The sequence below is a fragment of the Lucilia sericata genome, unplaced genomic scaffold, assembly GCF_015586225.1.
Source record: "Lucilia sericata isolate MDLA Ls3-8-SP2 unplaced genomic scaffold, ASM1558622v1 Contig001371F_arrow, whole genome shotgun sequence".
Taxonomy (NCBI): Eukaryota; Metazoa; Arthropoda; class Insecta; order Diptera; family Calliphoridae; genus Lucilia; species Lucilia sericata.
The window spans coordinates 13,038-30,000 of record NW_023995313.1 but is presented as its reverse complement, the minus strand read 5'-3'; the positions used below and the strand labels follow the sequence as shown (position 1 = coordinate 30,000).

At 32.0% G+C, this 16,963-nt stretch overlaps 1 protein-coding gene across 2 annotated transcripts in view; it reads left to right on the top strand.

Annotated features, from left to right (window-relative positions):
• LOC119611137 (transient receptor potential-gamma protein) overlaps window positions 1–16,280 on the top strand; it is a 27,564-nt gene extending 11,284 nt beyond the window's left edge. Inside the window, exons 2-18 of one of the 2 annotated variants that reach the window (XM_037966616.1) lie at window positions 33–72; window positions 7,632–7,840; window positions 8,128–8,496; window positions 8,561–8,703; window positions 8,768–8,957; window positions 9,014–9,196; window positions 10,307–10,418; window positions 10,478–10,600; window positions 10,662–10,820; window positions 10,893–11,301; window positions 11,362–11,478; window positions 11,544–11,739; window positions 11,805–11,999; window positions 12,069–12,294; window positions 12,358–12,996; window positions 13,135–13,253; window positions 15,951–16,280. In XM_037966616.1, the coding sequence (XP_037822544.1) occupies window positions 8,146–8,496; window positions 8,561–8,703; window positions 8,768–8,957; window positions 9,014–9,196; window positions 10,307–10,418; window positions 10,478–10,600; window positions 10,662–10,820; window positions 10,893–11,301; window positions 11,362–11,478; window positions 11,544–11,739; window positions 11,805–11,999; window positions 12,069–12,294; window positions 12,358–12,996; window positions 13,135–13,253; window positions 15,951–16,190 (3,402 nt within the window). In that variant the 5' untranslated portion in view covers window positions 33–72; window positions 7,632–7,840; window positions 8,128–8,145 and the 3' untranslated portion in view covers window positions 16,191–16,280. Of the gene's footprint in view, window positions 1–32; window positions 73–7,631; window positions 7,841–8,127; window positions 8,497–8,560; window positions 8,704–8,767; window positions 8,958–9,013; window positions 9,197–10,306; window positions 10,419–10,477; window positions 10,601–10,661; window positions 10,821–10,892; window positions 11,302–11,361; window positions 11,479–11,543; window positions 11,740–11,804; window positions 12,000–12,068; window positions 12,295–12,357; window positions 13,044–13,134; window positions 13,254–15,950 lie in introns of both variants that reach the window. The other variant, XM_037966617.1, reaches the window with a different exon arrangement.
• The last annotated feature ends 683 nt before the right edge of the window (window positions 16,281–16,963 follow it).

Sequence of the window (16,963 nt, the reverse complement as noted above, 5' to 3'; positions counted from 1 at the left end):
GTTTTTTTTTTTACTTTTCAATTTCCTTTCAGTTGTCTAAATGGAGCGAAGTGAAAGCCAACGAAGAAGGCGGTACGTATAAAAATGCAAATAAAGTTTATTCACATTTTGCCAATCTTTTCATCTTATTTGCCATAAATTAAATATTATTAATATTTCAAAACAATACAATAGGCAATAATAATAAAAATAAAAAAGAAAAAAAACGCCACTCTTTTCAATATTTTAAACAATATTTTGGCATAATTAAATAAACAAAATGTTTTTTGTTTCTATTTTCTTTGGGGGGAAAATTTTCGATGAAAATTTAAAAATTGTTTAACAATTTTTCTCATGCAATATTAATTATATGATTAAAAATGTCTTAAACAAATTTACAATATTTAAATTTACACAAACATTTTGTTTTTTTTATTTATTTTGCTTTTTTTGGAGGAAGTGGGTTAATTTATTATAGGTGCAAATGATAGTAATTGAGGATATATGTATAAATAAAAAGTAATTTGATAAATTTTTAATTAAACAAGTGGTGGTCGAATTTTAATATTAACATCCTCTTTAAATTTACTTTTATTTCGTTTGTTTTTTCTAAAAAGAAGTGTACCTATAACTATATCCTTTACTATAGCTATTCCAAAACAATAGCTAAACTATTTTATGGCAATTTAAGAGTGCGGCATTTCAAAGTGTATGTGATGGAAGTAATTTTTCTATATATTATAGAAATTATAATGCAGTATAAGTTTTTAAGATTTTTTTCTTTTCTATTCACTTGATTTATGGTAAAAATAATAATGATGTTGATTTTAAGTGCAAAAATATTTCAAAAAACTTCTATTTTCATCTTCATCTTAAGCATCTAGTGCCATATTTTCTTACAGACTGATTTTGCGGATCATAGTACTATTTTCTCAACTAAACTAATGTGTATTGTCGGCCAGTAAATGGCAGACGTATTGTTCATTATTATTTCTTTTTTCAGTTTTTTTTTCCATTTTCCAGGTCAATCAATAAAAGGATAACAAACTATACAAGTTTTGTTTTGTGTTCTTTTTCTGTTAATACTTAAAAATTCTTGGTGAATAGTTTCGAGTATGTGAATACGATGAGAGTTGAATATTATTTAAGTTAAATTGTACTGAGCTGTGCCATCGGCTTTCAATTGTTTACAGAATGATGTAGCAAATCCAAATAGTCCAGTCTGTAGACTAGTCTGTAGTCCAGATTATAGATTAGACTATAGACCAGATAACAGGTAAGGCTATAGTCCAAACTATAGACTAGACTATAGTCCAGATTATAGATAAAACTCTAGTCCAGAATATATACTATAATAAAGTACATGCTATAGTCTAGGATTTAGTCAAGATTATAGAATAGACAATCGTTCAAAATATAGACTATAGTCCAGACTATAGATTAAACTATAGTACTGACTGTAGATTAATCTATAGTTCAGACAGTAGATTAAACTATAATCCAGACTATAGTTTAGACTATAGACTAGACTAGACTATAGTCCAGACTGTAAAGAAGGTTATTCTTTAGACTATATCCTGGACAAGACTTTAGTACAGATTATGGACTGTAGACCAGACTTTAGGCTAGACTATAGTCTAGACTGTAGGTGAGACTATGATCCAGACTATAGACTAGATTATGGACCAGATTATTGATAAGGCTATATATAGTCTAGACTATATAATATACTTTTGTCTAGACCATAGATTAGACTATAGTCCTGTCTATAGATTAGACTATAGTCCAGACAATATATTAGACTGTAGTCCAGACTATGGACTAGATTGTAGTCCACATTACGGATAAAACTTTAGTCCAGACTAGATACTATAATATAGTACATGCTATAGTATAGGCTATAGTCAAGATTATACACTAGACAATCGTCAAAAAATATTAGATTTTAGATTAAACTATAGTCCAGACTATGGATTAGACTATAGACTATTGTCCAGAATATAGACTAGAATCTAATCCAGGCTGTACGCTAGACTATACACTGTAGTTCCTATACTATAGACTAGACTGCAGTCAAAACTTTATACCTATAAAAGTAGACTATATAGTCCAGTCTATAGACTAGTTTACATTCCAGACTATAGACTAGACTATAGTCCATAATACAGACTATAAAGTAGGCCTATAAAAGTAGACTATAGTTCAGATTATAAACTAGTATACTATAGTCCAGAGACTTATTTATTATACATCTTTTTGGTCGAAAGATGTAATCAGTATAATATAATTGTCACAAGTCCAGATATAAAGTTTCTTATGTTTCTTTATAAAAGTTTCTTTATAAAAGCATGTCGAAACTTTCTATATGAATTTTTTGTAATTTTTTCTTAAATCCACTTTAGAAACCATTACTAACCTTAACAAGATTTCCCATCACTGACATGCAACCAATATGTGGTATATATAGGTAAATAGTAAAAAAGCCTGTAGTCACGACCTATGCCAACTTTTCTAATATTGGTATAGTTCAACTCTTCTTACAAACACATGTTTTCTACTATAAATAAATTGGTAAAGAGAAAAAAAGTTCATTGCACGACAATAATAAAGACACGTACGAACATTTTTTTTGATAAACAATAAAAAAGTTAGAGTTTTTTTGAAATTTTATAGATTCCTTAAGAGAAAATGCACACTTACATACATATGTATGTAAAAAATAGGGAAAGTTTTTGATTAAAATAAAATTTGTCTTTATATATTAAATATTAACTTAATAAAAATATAAAAAAACATGTTTGGTTATATAAGAAAGTTTTTTAATAAAAAATCTGTCACAAATTTGTTTCAGAATAAAAAAAAACTGTTCATATGTATGTTTGCCTATTTTATGTTCATATTTGACTTTTCTTGCTGTCAAAGTTTCATAAGATATTGGTTTGTTTTGCTGTTGAATTTTAATCTCTACTAGTGTCAATGTCATTTAAATGCCAAATAGTGATAAATAATTTTCTAGTTGTTGTGGTTGTTGTTTATCTACAAATAACATCATTGTCATAGTTTTTACTTTGGATATTTTTAAGGGGACCAACTAGGATAGTTGACGTTTACTTAATAGAATAATTTTAATAGATTGATTGCTAAAATAATCGGATAAAAATAAGCTTTTCGAATCAAACATTCGATTTTTGAAGGATAAGATAAAAAAATTACAAATTGTCAGACTATAGGCAATATTAGAGACTAGAATATTGTATAGACTGTAGTCCAGACAATAGGCTAGACTATAGTCCAGAGTATAAACTAGACTAGATAATAGAATAGTCTATAGACTATACTATAGTCTATAGTCTAGTCTATAGTCTAGTCTATAGTCTAGTCTATAGTCTAGTCTATAGTCTAGTCTATAGTCTAGTCTATAGTCTAGTCTATAGTCTAGTCTATAGTCTAGTCTATAGTCTAGTCTATAGTCTAGTCTATAGTCTAGTCTATAGTCTAGTCTATAGTCTAGTCTATAGTCTAGTCTATAGTCTAGTCTATAGTCTAGTCTATAGTCTAGTCTATAGTCTAGTCTATAGTCTAGTCTATAGTCTAGTCTATAGTCTAGTCTATAGTCTAGTCTATAGTCTAGTCTATAGTCTAGTCTATAGTCTAGTCTATAGTCTAGTCTATAGTCTAGTCTAGTCTATAGTCTAGTCTATATAGACTAGACTATCGTCCATTCTATAGTCTAGACTATTGTCAAGACTATAGACTAGACTATAGTCAAGACTATAGAGTAGACTATACTCCAGACTATCGTCCAGACTATAGACTAGACCATAATCAGGACTATAGACTAGACTATAGTCCAGACTATAGACTAGACTATAGTCCAGACTATAGACTAGACTATCTTCCAGACTATAGACTAGACTATTGTCAAGACTATAGTCTAGACTATAGTCAAGACTATAGAGTAGACTATAGTCCAGACTATAGACTAGACTATAGTCCAGACTATAGACTAGACTATAGTCCAGACTATAGACTAGACTATAGACTAGACTATAGTCTACTCTATAGACTAGACTATTGTCAAGACTATAGAGTAGACTATAGTCAAGATTATAGTCTAGACTATAGTCTATAGTCAAGACTATAGACTAGACTATAGTCCAGACTGTAGACTTTACTATAGTCTAGACTATAGACTAAATTATGGTCAAGAGCGTTGTTCAGTCCAAATACGAGTGGATCCCAAAATAAAAGTGTTATAACAATGCTACAAGCGATATAGTTGGTCATGTCCAACTGAAAGGACTAAAACAATAAGTGACTCACCTTAATTTATAACCCTTTATTTTTACTCCCACAATTTCAATAATATTCTACTCACTGAATTTATATGTATGTATAATATTTGTAAATACACACATACACGCCCTTACAGTCGTAAGTGGATTTGTGTACTATATAATTTTTTAATATATGCAAAAAATGCAACAATTGACCCAGATTTATGTATAAAGCAAAAAAAAAAAAAAAAAAAACAACAACAACAACAAAACTATCCAATACAAATACAACATGTATAGAATAGGAATAAAAATACTTTGAAAATACAGTTTCAATGTTCTTCAATGAAAAGATGAGGTGTTCATTTGTTACTTTACATATGTATTGACTGGCAGACAGACGCTTAACCCAATAACATCTTAATAAAATATTCGAAATGTTATAGAATTTCAAAATTTTATAGTTTTCTATAAATTGTAATCAATTGTTGTTTTATTATTGGTCACTTAGGGATTTTAATGTGGTGAAAAATTCAATTATTTATATATCAATCATAACTTTTGATAATTTGTTATATTTAGAGAAGAGAAGTCATTAAGTTTATATTGTTGATTTTTTGGGGTTTTTCAAAATAAATACTACATAAATATTTACAATAATCCCGGCAAAAACTTGGTAATGAAATGCAATTGCCAATTGATCAAAAATGTGAATGATGATTGTTGCGCAAAAATATACAGATATCGGGAAGAAGTTCAGATCAACAGATTTTATTGTAATAACGAAAGATCAGTGAAATTCACCTGAAGTTGCTACGTTGTACAAGTGAATCAATAGAATTGGATACTCTATTTGCATCCTCTACTGTAAAGGATGAAATATGTAGTTCCAAAATAGACTTTCAAGTTCCGGTCCATATATGAGAGTTGTATAAGTGTATCGCATGGATTAAGAGGATCGCATGGAGTGAAGTATGTTAAAAAGACGAGACACTTGAATGTTTCTTTCGCCATTTGAAAAATGTATTTAGTCCAGTCGTGGATGTATATCGAGCCCTAGAGATATCCACTTAACTCGCGACAATATGGTGAATCGTGTGACACCATTTTTTCGATACGATGATCATTTAATACGAATGACGTACTGCTGGCGCATTACTGTATTTGACAAAGTGGAACTTTAGCATACTTTCCATGACATTGGAAAGGTCTGAATATATTGCAAATGTACGAAAATTATCATGGTTGTTAGGCTCCTCCGTTTCAGAAATTGACATTACATTAGCAACCTTTCAATATGCACGATATTTGTAATTAACTAATGTTCGAGCTAGCTTCAAAGAGTACTGCTTCTAGAACATTTGGTCCAGGGGACTTATTTATGTTAAGATCGATTAAAACTCTTTAACGTTATCCGCTCGAAACAATATATATTTGTCATAGTTTTCGATTCCCTTTTCGAACTCCAGCAGTGGTTGATCTCTTTCTGACAGTCGAGAATTATTTGCAAATAACTCAGGTTAGCTTTATCAACCGGGTCATCTTTGAAAAGAGTCAGAATTAAAAAACCAGCTCTAGACGAACCACCCCTAATAACAGTAAAAATCGTATCACTAAGTCGCTGCTCATGTAGAACTTTTTCGCGTCGTATTACTCTGGCATAAGAACTTTTATCTAGGTCGATTGATCGATTGATTTGATAGCCTTAGAAAACAACAATTATTTAAATGTACAAGTGTCAATCAGAAATGGACTTAAATTTCAAATAACTAACTCATAACCTCTCAAACAATGCATATTATTTCGATTTATGAACCGATAATACTCCAAAAGAAATTTTAAACTATTTTTCCTATAATTAGCTCAAAATTAGACAGACCCATATCAAAATTATTGGATATATATATTTCACAAACACTGAGGTCAGGATTTTCAATCGCTGGTAGGGAACTTAGGACTATTCCTACACCACTAAAGTGGTGTAGGGTATATTGGATTTGTGCTGATGTTTGTAACATACAAAAATATTCGTCCTAGACCCACCTTAAAGTATACCAATCGGCTTAGAATCGTTTTCTGAGTCGATTAAGCTATGTCCGTCCGTCTGGCTGGCTGTCCATGTAAACCTTGTGCGCAAGGTACAGGTCGCAATTTTCAAGATAATGAAATTGGATTTGGCACGCACGTTTTATTTGACCTAAGGACGAAGCCTATTGAAAATGGTTAAAATCGGTCCATTATTTCACCTAGCCCCCATACAACAGAACCCCCCGAAAAGGGCTTCTGAGCTCATAATTATGTTAAATATACAGATATATCGATAAAATACGGCACAACTAAGTTTTATAGAAGTCTTGATGACCCTGCCAAATTTCATAAAGATCGGGCCACATTTGACCCTAGCTCCCATACAAAGTCCCCTTCAGAAAATTACTTGAATGTCCCAAATTAGCTTATAAACACAAATATCGCGATGAAATTCAGCACAATAAAATATTATGTCAATATAAATATATTCACAAAATTTTATCGGGCTTGGTCCATTTTTGCCCCTAGCCCCCATATAAAGCCTCTTTCAGAAAATTAGTTTTTCATCCATAAATTGCTTAAATGTATCGGAACAAGGGAATATTAAAGATAAATGCTTTATTATGAAAAATAAATCACATTTAATATTCATAACTGGTGTAGGGTATCATATGGTCGGCCACGCCCGACTATAATTTCTTACTTGTTTTTATTGATCTTGTATTCAATCCATTGATATGCATCGACTGAGAGGTCCTATATGAGATTAATTTTTTTTGGGGGCATAACTACCTAATTTCGGGTTATATTGGAAAAAATATATATAGGTGATCTATTCAAATCGCACTTAGTCACATAATGAGGAATTTTTTGTTGTCACACAGTGTTATTAGAAATAAATTAAACTTGTTCTTCTCTCAATAAATTAAACTTGTCAGTGTGGAAAAATGTTAGAATTCATATGTTGTTCAAGATCTCTAAAGAAATACAAGGTTAAACACATCTATGTACGTATATGCAACTGCCATAAAAATAATCTAATGTAGCAGATAAACCTTGAATTAAATATGCGTAAAAATGACTTCTCAATTATTATTTGCTTCCTTCTAACGAAATTGGAAAATAAAGTTCAATAATACAAATCAGATTTTAAATTAATCTGTTGCAAATCTTCCACCATTCAATCAGAAACATCAACATTATCAACAGCATAATCAATGTCATGTAGCAAGATGTTTGGTAGTATGTATGTATGTGTAATCGTATGAAATCTTAAAGATCCTTGATAATATTACGATTAAGTAGTTATTTTGTTGGTTTTTCATTTTCTGTGTTTTTATTTTGCAGAAGAAGGAAAAAAATTACATTTTGTCAGCCCGGCACGCAGGAAATCAGTGTTGGCACCAATCTTAAGTAAAATCAAAAATGGTACTGATGCTAACAGTGGTAGTGGTGGTGGCAGTGGAGGTGCTGGTTCCGATACTGAAAAGAAATCCAATGGCACCGACAGTACGGGACATATTAGTGTGCAGATAGAACCGGCTAAAAGGGTCAAGGTAAATAAAATGTTTGCAATTTTATATACAAATACATACAGACATACATAAATACATATGTATGTATGTATGTATGTATGTATGTATGTACATTTTGTTAGCTTCGTTTGCAGCGATTGAATATTGTAAAAGTTGATGTGAAGCTGTATAGTAGTGACCTGACCTTCAGGTCTACGATTTGTGTATCTTTAACTTTGCACACCCAGACAACAACACACACACACCTTCTTTAAATACAAAACAGAAAACTAAACGAAAACTTTTCTTCTTTTTACTCCCTTATTTAGCGCCACAGTATACACGGCATGATGGAGGAGGAGAATTGTATAAGGCCTCATCAGGAAATACGTCAATTGACATTGGAAGAAAAGAAATTTCTGTTGGCGGTAGAACGTGGTGATATGGCAGGTACACGTCGTATGCTGCAAAAAGCCCAAGATACCGACAACATCAATATCAATTGTGTAGATCCTTTGGGCCGTACCGCTCTACTAATGGCCATTGATAATGAAAATTTGGAAATGGTCGAACTGTTGATTAACTATAATGTAGACACTAAAGATGCTTTATTACATTCCATATCGGAGGAATTTGTGGAGGCTGTGGAAGTTTTATTGGATCATGAGAATGTCACCTTTCATAGTGAGGGAAATCATGTGGGTTCTTAGGATTTTTTTATCTTTAGTTATTGTAATAAATAATTAGCTTATCTTCCTTTAGAGCTGGGAATCTTCTTCGGAGGATACCTCTACCTTTACACCCGATATAACACCCCTAATATTGGCTGCTCATCGTGATAATTATGAAATTATAAAAATTTTACTAGATCGTGGTGCTGTTTTACCCATGCCTCATGATGTGCGGTAACTAAGATTTTAGTTTAATATGAGATATCCTTTTCGTTATGTTATCCTTTCCTTTTCCTAGCTGTGGCTGTGATGAATGTGTTCAATCTCGCCAAGAAGACTCTTTACGTCATTCGCGCTCACGCATTAATGCCTATCGTGCATTGGCCAGTCCAAGTCTGATTGCCTTGTCGTCTAAGGATCCTATTTTAACTGCATTTGAATTGTCTTGGGAATTGAGACGTTTAAGTTTTTTGGAACATGAATTTAAGGTTTTAGAAGAAATTTAATTTTGTAAAATTTTTATGTAATTTTTCAAAATTTTTAGAATGAATATCAGGAATTGCGTAAACAATGCCAGGATTTTGCTACCGCTTTACTAGATCATACACGTACATCTCATGAATTGGAAATTTTATTAAATCATGATCCTACCGGTCCAGTTTATGAACATGGTGAACGTATGCATTTAAATCGCCTAAAATTGGCCATTAAACTCAGGCAGAAGAAGGTAAGAACAATACTTATAGGAAACCAGCATTTCCCAAGTCCACTAGATCCAAACTAGTTGGAGCAGACTTTATTCGACTAGGAGGGAGGGGATTTTATTCGTCCAGAGTAAAATCATTTCATCTGGAAGTTTCGGATTCATAGAACTAGAACTGACTGGAGGAGAGTAGAGAAGAGTACAGTGGAGTTACTTAGTAAGTTACTAATTAGTTAGGTAGATAGATAGATAGATAGATAGATAGATAGATAGATAGATAGATAGATAGATAGATAGATAGATAGATAGATAGATAGATAGATAGATAGATAGATAGATAGATAGATAGATAGATAGATAGATAGATAGATAGATAGATAGATGATAGATAGATAGATAGATAGATAGATAGATAGATAGATAGATAGATAGATAGATAGATAGATAGATAGATAGATAGATAGATAGATAGATAGATAGATAGATAGATAGATAGATAGATAGATAGATAGATAGATAGATAGATAGATAGATAGATAGATAGATAGATAGATAGATAGATAGATAGATAGATAGATAGATAGATAGATAGATAGATAGATAGATAGATAGATAGATAGATAGATAGATAGATAGATAGATAGATAGATAGATAGATAGATAGATAGATAGATAGATAGATAGATAGATAGATAGATAGATAGATAGATAGATAGATAGATAGATAGATAGATAGATAGATAGATAGATAGATTAGATAGATAGATAGATAGATAGATAGATAGATAGATAGATAGATAGATAGATAGATAGATAGATAGATAGATAGATAGATAGATAGATAGATAGATAGATAGATAGATAGATAGATAGATAGATAGATAGATAGATAGATAGATAGATAGATAGATAGATAGATAGATAGATAGATAGCTAAATACGATCTCCTAACCTACGTAGGCCTGTCGTGTTCTGAGTTTTGAGATCTCAGATTATAGTCGACTAGATCTAACTGTAGAAGAGTCTACTTCATCCACTTCATTCGGATAGAGTAAAGTTGTATTGTGCGATTAAAGTAGTGAACACAAATTTTAAAAATTTGATCTTATCTTTGAAATTTCTTTAAAATTTCAGTTCGTTGCCCATCCTAATGTTCAGCAACTTTTAGCTAGTATATGGTATGAAGGATTACCCGGATTCCGGCGCAAAAATATGGCCCTACAAGCATTGGATATAATAAGAATAGGTATTAGAACAAATATAATTTCAATGATTTCTTTGAGCTAACTTTAGCTTACACTTTAGGCATGATGTTTCCAATATTTTCATTGGCCTACATATTGGCACCTTACTCCAGTATTGGACAAACTATGAGAAAACCTTTTATAAAATTTATATGTCATAGTGCCTCATATTTTACATTCTTGTGTAAGTATTGAATATAAAAATTGAAATTTGTCAAGAAACCGATAAAATCGTTTAACTTTAGTTTTATTAATGTTGGCTTCACAACGTATTGAGACGTTTATTGGTGGCTGGTGGTTTTGGTCCGATTCAAATTCTATGGTACACGAGGAAGAAGAATTGCCCACTAAAAGAGGAGCTAAGCCCACATTTATAGAATGGTTAATATTATCTTGGGTTAGTGGTAAGTTGATATTTAATTAACTTTTTTGTTTGCGTAATAATAAAATTTTATCATAATTTCCCAAAATTTTAGGTTTAATATGGAGCGAAGTAAAACAATTGTGGGATGTAGGTTTGCAGGAGTATTTAAATGATATGTGGAATGTTATAGATTTTGTTACCAATTCACTGTATGTGGCTACGGTGGCCTTGAGGGTCGTATCATTTTTTCAAGTACAAAAAGAAATGATAACTAATCCACATGCTACCGATCTACCGCGTGAGCGTTGGGATACCTGGGATCCAATGCTTATATCGGAAGGTCTCTTTAGTGCGGCCAACATTTTCAGTAGCCTCAAATTGGTTTACATATTCTCGGTAAATCCACATTTGGGACCACTGCAGGTGTCATTGTCACGCATGGTCATGGATATTATGAAATTTTTCTTTTTGTATGTTCTGGTCTTATTTGCTTTTGGCAGTGGTTTAAATCAATTGTTGTGGTGAGTATTTGAAAATTTATATTTTTATCTAAAGAGAAATCGGAAAAATGTTTGTATCAGGTATTATGCTGATTTGGAAAAGAAACGCTGTCCTGAGGTTTCCCCTCATAATGTTTTGATCAACTTAAATGGTACCACAGATCCTAATGCTTGCATAGTGTGGCGCAGATTTTCCAAGTAGGTTTTGTAGTAATTTAAAAGTATTTCTAGGGTGTAAAGTTGTTTTTGTTTCTTTGTACCAGTCTTTTCGAGACCACACAAACTCTATTCTGGGCGGTGTTTGGTTTAATCGATTTGGACAGTTTTGAATTGGATGGCATTAAGATTTTTACCCGTTTCTGGGGCATGCTTATGTTTGGCACTTATTCTGTGATTAATATAGTGGTTTTATTGAATCTCTTAATAGCCATGATGAATCATTCCTATCAATTGATATCGGTTAGTAAACGATATCTTAAACTTCTTGAATTGAACTAGATTATAAATTTAGTTTTTACTTTTAGGAACGAGCTGATGTTGAATGGAAATTTGCTAGATCTAAATTATGGATTAGTTATTTTGAAGAGGGTGGCACTTGTCCACCTCCTTTTAATATAATTCCCACGCCAAAATCCATATGGTATGCATTTAAATGGTCTCGAAGAGTGTTTTGTAGTGGTTCCTCGGCAGCCAGAAGGGAACATCTTAAGACAATAAGGGTAAGCAAAAAGATATAGAAGAAACTTAAAACTTTTGATATAATATTGCTTAATTTTTTTCTACCTTAGCGCAAAGCCCAACAGGCCAATGATCGTGATTTCAAATATCAACAAATAATGCGGAACCTAGTACGACGTTATGTAACCGTAGAACAACGTAAAGCAGAATCCCAAGGTGTTACCGAAGATGATGTCAATGAAATTAAACAAGATATTTCGGCGTTCCGCTGTGAACTGGTGGAGATACTTAAGAACAGTGGCATGGATACTAATGTTACATCGGGACAAGGGGGAGGTAAGTGAAAGGCTTAAATGATTCCTTAAAAAACATATTTTAATGAATACTTTGCCTAAGGAGCTGGTGGTAAAAAGAATCGCCAAAAAGAACGACGTCTAATGAAAGGTTTCAACATAGCACCGCCGGGCTCAACCGGTTCCTTGGCTCCGGTGGCCGAATTTTCCACCTCACTGGATAATTTTGAACAACAACATGAGATACTAACGTCAACACTTTCGAATCTCTTTCATCCCTCGACATTTATGCATAAAAAGGCCACTTTCTGTGCCAGTGATAGTTGTAGTATGGAATCACCACCACCAACTACTTTGTCTTCGACTAACACCGTCAATACGGTGCAATCGACCAACAAATACAATAAGTCCACTTTGAAGCCCTATAACAAACGTATAGCGGGTCATAAAAAGAAATGGGGCACTCTGATAGAGGCCGCCAAAGTGGGTAATGTTTCGAAAATGTTAGGACGTTCCAAGTCCGAGGATTCTGTTTGCAATTCTTCGAATAACTCTTCACCGGTACACGGTCAAGTTCGGGTAACATATTCACAAAATTGCGGTGGTTCCAACTATTACAATCCCAATGAGGTGCGTCATCATAATTTATCACAAAATAAGGATCATCTAACACCCAATCATATTGTACCGGGTGTGAGTGTAGCAGGCGCAGCAGCAGGTACACATTTCTTTCACACCACCACGGGTAAATGAATGAATGCAATTGTTATTTTTTTTTTCGAAAATGGAAAGGTATGTGACTTTTTTCCTTTTCTCTTTCGTTTTTCGTTCTCTTTTGGTATGACGCTTGATATATAACAAAAAAAAAAAAAAAACTATGTAGGTCTTACTGCTATTGCCGCTTTAAAAAAGAAACGTAAAAAGTTTTCATCTAGTAAAAATATTTGCCCTGTCAATGAATCTATATCAGCTAGTAATGCCGTGGATCTTTTAAGCGATAAGGTTTTGTATATTTATAGTTAAAAAAAAAATACAAAAAATCACAAAATATATTGTATTAAGATAATATCTTTTGTAAACCCACACTTAATATAATTTATGTAAATTGTTTAAGCACCCCTCTCCAACCAAAAATTGCATTAAATTATGCTAATAGACGTTAATTTAATTCACCTTTAAGTGTTTAATACTGTACGTATTGCACCCTCCAAAAGACAACAAAAAACAAATTTAGTTTCGAAATTGTTTTTTAACTTTAGTTTGGAAATGCATGTGTTTTTAAAATTTCCCTTAATTTACAAACTTTTTAAAATTTATCAAAATTTTTGAATCATTGCTTTGCATGATATCTAGAGGTAGAAACTTTATTTGTTTATAATTTAATAAAGAAATTTTATTGAATTTATGCTTTTATTTTGATTGCGGTCGATAAAAATATCTGGGTCTTGGAAAAATTTATGAAATTAGAACTGAATCGTTTCAATTCTTAGGACACTAAGCTATGCGATGCTAATTTATATCTGGAACCCTTTTAGTTCAAACATATTTAGTGAAAGTAAGGTAAATCGAATAGTACCACCACCACCAATCGCCAGATCAAGGTAAAGCTCCTTTTCGTAAATAGAGTAACGTCCGGAATTTTCATTTGTATAGCTTCACAAAATTTATTGTATATCTGAGGCCTAGAGTTCTATAAATCTACTTTCAAACAATCGACGTTTATCAAAAAAGTCGAAGTCGGCTATTTTTATTTCGGATTTTTACGGGGACCGGAGTTTTTCCCAGTGATTGATCTGATTTGACCCGTTATTAAGAATTGTGCCCCAAAATCAAATAAAAATGTATATCCTTCCAAGATGAAAAAGTTCATTGCGTATTCTATATTATTTGAGGAATTTTGAACTAATTAGAAGAAAAAGAGTTTTGCTTAAGAACACCATTCAGATCAGATCAAGCTCCTTTTCGTAACTAGGGTGATCTTAAAATGCGAATTACGTTTTGAATTTTATTTTTTATAGCTTTGCAAAAAGCTTTGTATATTTGAGACCTAGAGTTCTATAAATATGCTTTCGAACAATTGACTCCTTGTCGATAAAAGTCAAAGACGACTATTTTGTTAAACATACCGATAAATCGACAATCTTATAGGGGGAAAATGACGAAAAGTCGGAAAATTTTAAACCTGGAATCACATATTTTAATGAAAGGTTCTGACTATATTGGCCAGACGATCAAGACAGGAACGGATAGAGATATGTAATACACTTCAAGACAAATGCCGATCTTATTTTATCTGATAATATAATAGAGAATAATAATCTGCAAAACCTATTTAAGATTGAGCACATGTTAGTCACTTAACTAGAACTTATAAGAGTTGCTTATTGGTAAAAGGGATTTCGAGAAATCGGTTAAAATCGGTTGTCGTTCCTAAAAACGTGTTTCAAACGAAAAATGGATTGAGACAAGATCTTAATGATAAATCCAAAACAAATCATTAATTTATATAACAATGCTTTATAAGTTTCATTCTATATCTTCTAATCGGATGAGAACCACTGCCTAAGTCTTTTAAAGTCTTTCGCCGTCTGTATTCAAATTATAGGTCGAAACTTTTAAAATAATACAAAACTTTAGCTACAAAGGCCAACAACGAAGTTGGAATCGGTCCATAATATTATTTAGTTAAAATACATACTAAAGCCCCCTTCACACGAGCACACAAGTAATATGAGCTGTCAAAATTTTGTGTAGAAGAGAACGTCTAAGGAGAAGAAGATAATCTAAGGATCGTCTAAACGCAATATGTAATGAAACCATCACACATTGAGAGAAAATACGGATGAAAAATTTGACAGTCGTATGGCTCTCTTCATTTTTTGAATGACTCAAAACAGAAGCAAGTCGCATTAGATCAGGGGTGTATTTTTATGTAAACACATGCAAAAAAGGTGAAACAGCTGTTTTCATCTTACTTGGTTATTGTTTTATAAAAAAATATAAATCATACGACTTTTGTCATACGGATGGAATTTCATTTTACTTTTTCTTTAGACTTGTCTAACGTAAAGTGTGATCGTCTGAAGCGCCCTTAATATTCATTGGGAATACGTTTAGTTTGTGTTCAAAATATAGGTCGAAATTTTCAAAATAATTAAAAAAATTTTGCTACAAAGGCCAACAACGAAGTAGAAATTGGTCCATAATATTATATAGTTCCTGTACATACCAACAACGTTTTAAGAGCCATAATTGGATATAATTATAAGAAATCCTAGCCGAATTAGTTTTAAGTGTCATGTTGGTCTATAGTCCAAGTCTTTTTGAAAGGGTCACTTTCGAAATACAATTTTAAGATCTAAAAGATTTCTTTAAATATTAAAAAGTTACTTTTGTAAACGTACTAAATACGTATAGAATCGGTCCATTATTAATCCGCTTTTTGAAAACTACTGGTATAGCAAAACCGGTTATGACCAAAAATAAGTTTATATGTGCTTGTTTTAAGAACACTTTGTTGTTGTTTAATTTTTTCTATTTTTTGCATGTCTCCCTTAGTCAATGTATAATGCACTATAATCTTAGCACTTAATAATTATCTATTTGCATCAGTTCTTATAAAATAATATAATATTGTTTTTACTCAAAATAACTTAAAATTTCTTTTACTATTTCACTTCCTCTCCAAAAAACGGAAAGGCTTTAAAGCGTGTCTCTAGCTATCCAGCAACCGATGGTAATGCTCAAAATAAAGATGCAGCACATGTGGCTAAGCCGCGCCGACATGAACAGACCCAAAGTCAACATGACTCAGTGGAGACCTCAACAGAATTTACACTGTCCAATGAGATACAACATTTGGATCCATCCAATACATCTGTGAATTCACGCGAACCATTAATTAGCAGTAATTTTGCTTCAACAGGTGTGATTAATTAAAGACGTCTAGCAACACACACACACACGTTAAGAAAATTAATTTATGAAACTGTGAGAAATCACAAAAGAAATTTAAATCAAAACACAAAACACGAGTCCAAAGTATAGTTTTTCTATACTTTGGACTCGTGTTTTGAGGAATGAAAGACACACGACAACAGAGCATTGTATGGGAGGAAATGGTAGACCTACGAACGATCGATCAATCGATCGAGTTAATGTTTGAAGATGATGATATGATCATTATAAACAAAAGAACACAATAACTAGAAAAGAAAAATACAAAACAATGCTGCCCATTTGGAACACTGCCGTTTCCATACAAAAATCAAATAAAATTTATCAATAAATTCAATTAAAATGAAATGAAAACACCACAGAAACAACAAACAACTATTTAAACGTAAATACACACATATATCAAAAATATATGTGGAATTATTAAAATATAAATAAACAAACAACAATATAATTATTAATATTATATGTTGAAAACTCACCTTCATTTGTCTATCCCTCACTCTTGCTTCCGAAAACACATACATACCATTTGGCCAAAACTATTACGTTAGAGAGCTCCAAAGTTTTATAGCTGACAAAAAAGATTCAGCTATAGGAAATGCCTATAAAATTGTTCTCTGGGTTATTAATATACCACGTTAACTAGAACCGTAATGCTAACCTCTAAACTGTTAAGGTCAAGGGTCAACTTTGGCAATATTTGAAAAATTTTCATTTATTTTTCACACGAAAATAAAGAAACTTGCGTAAAC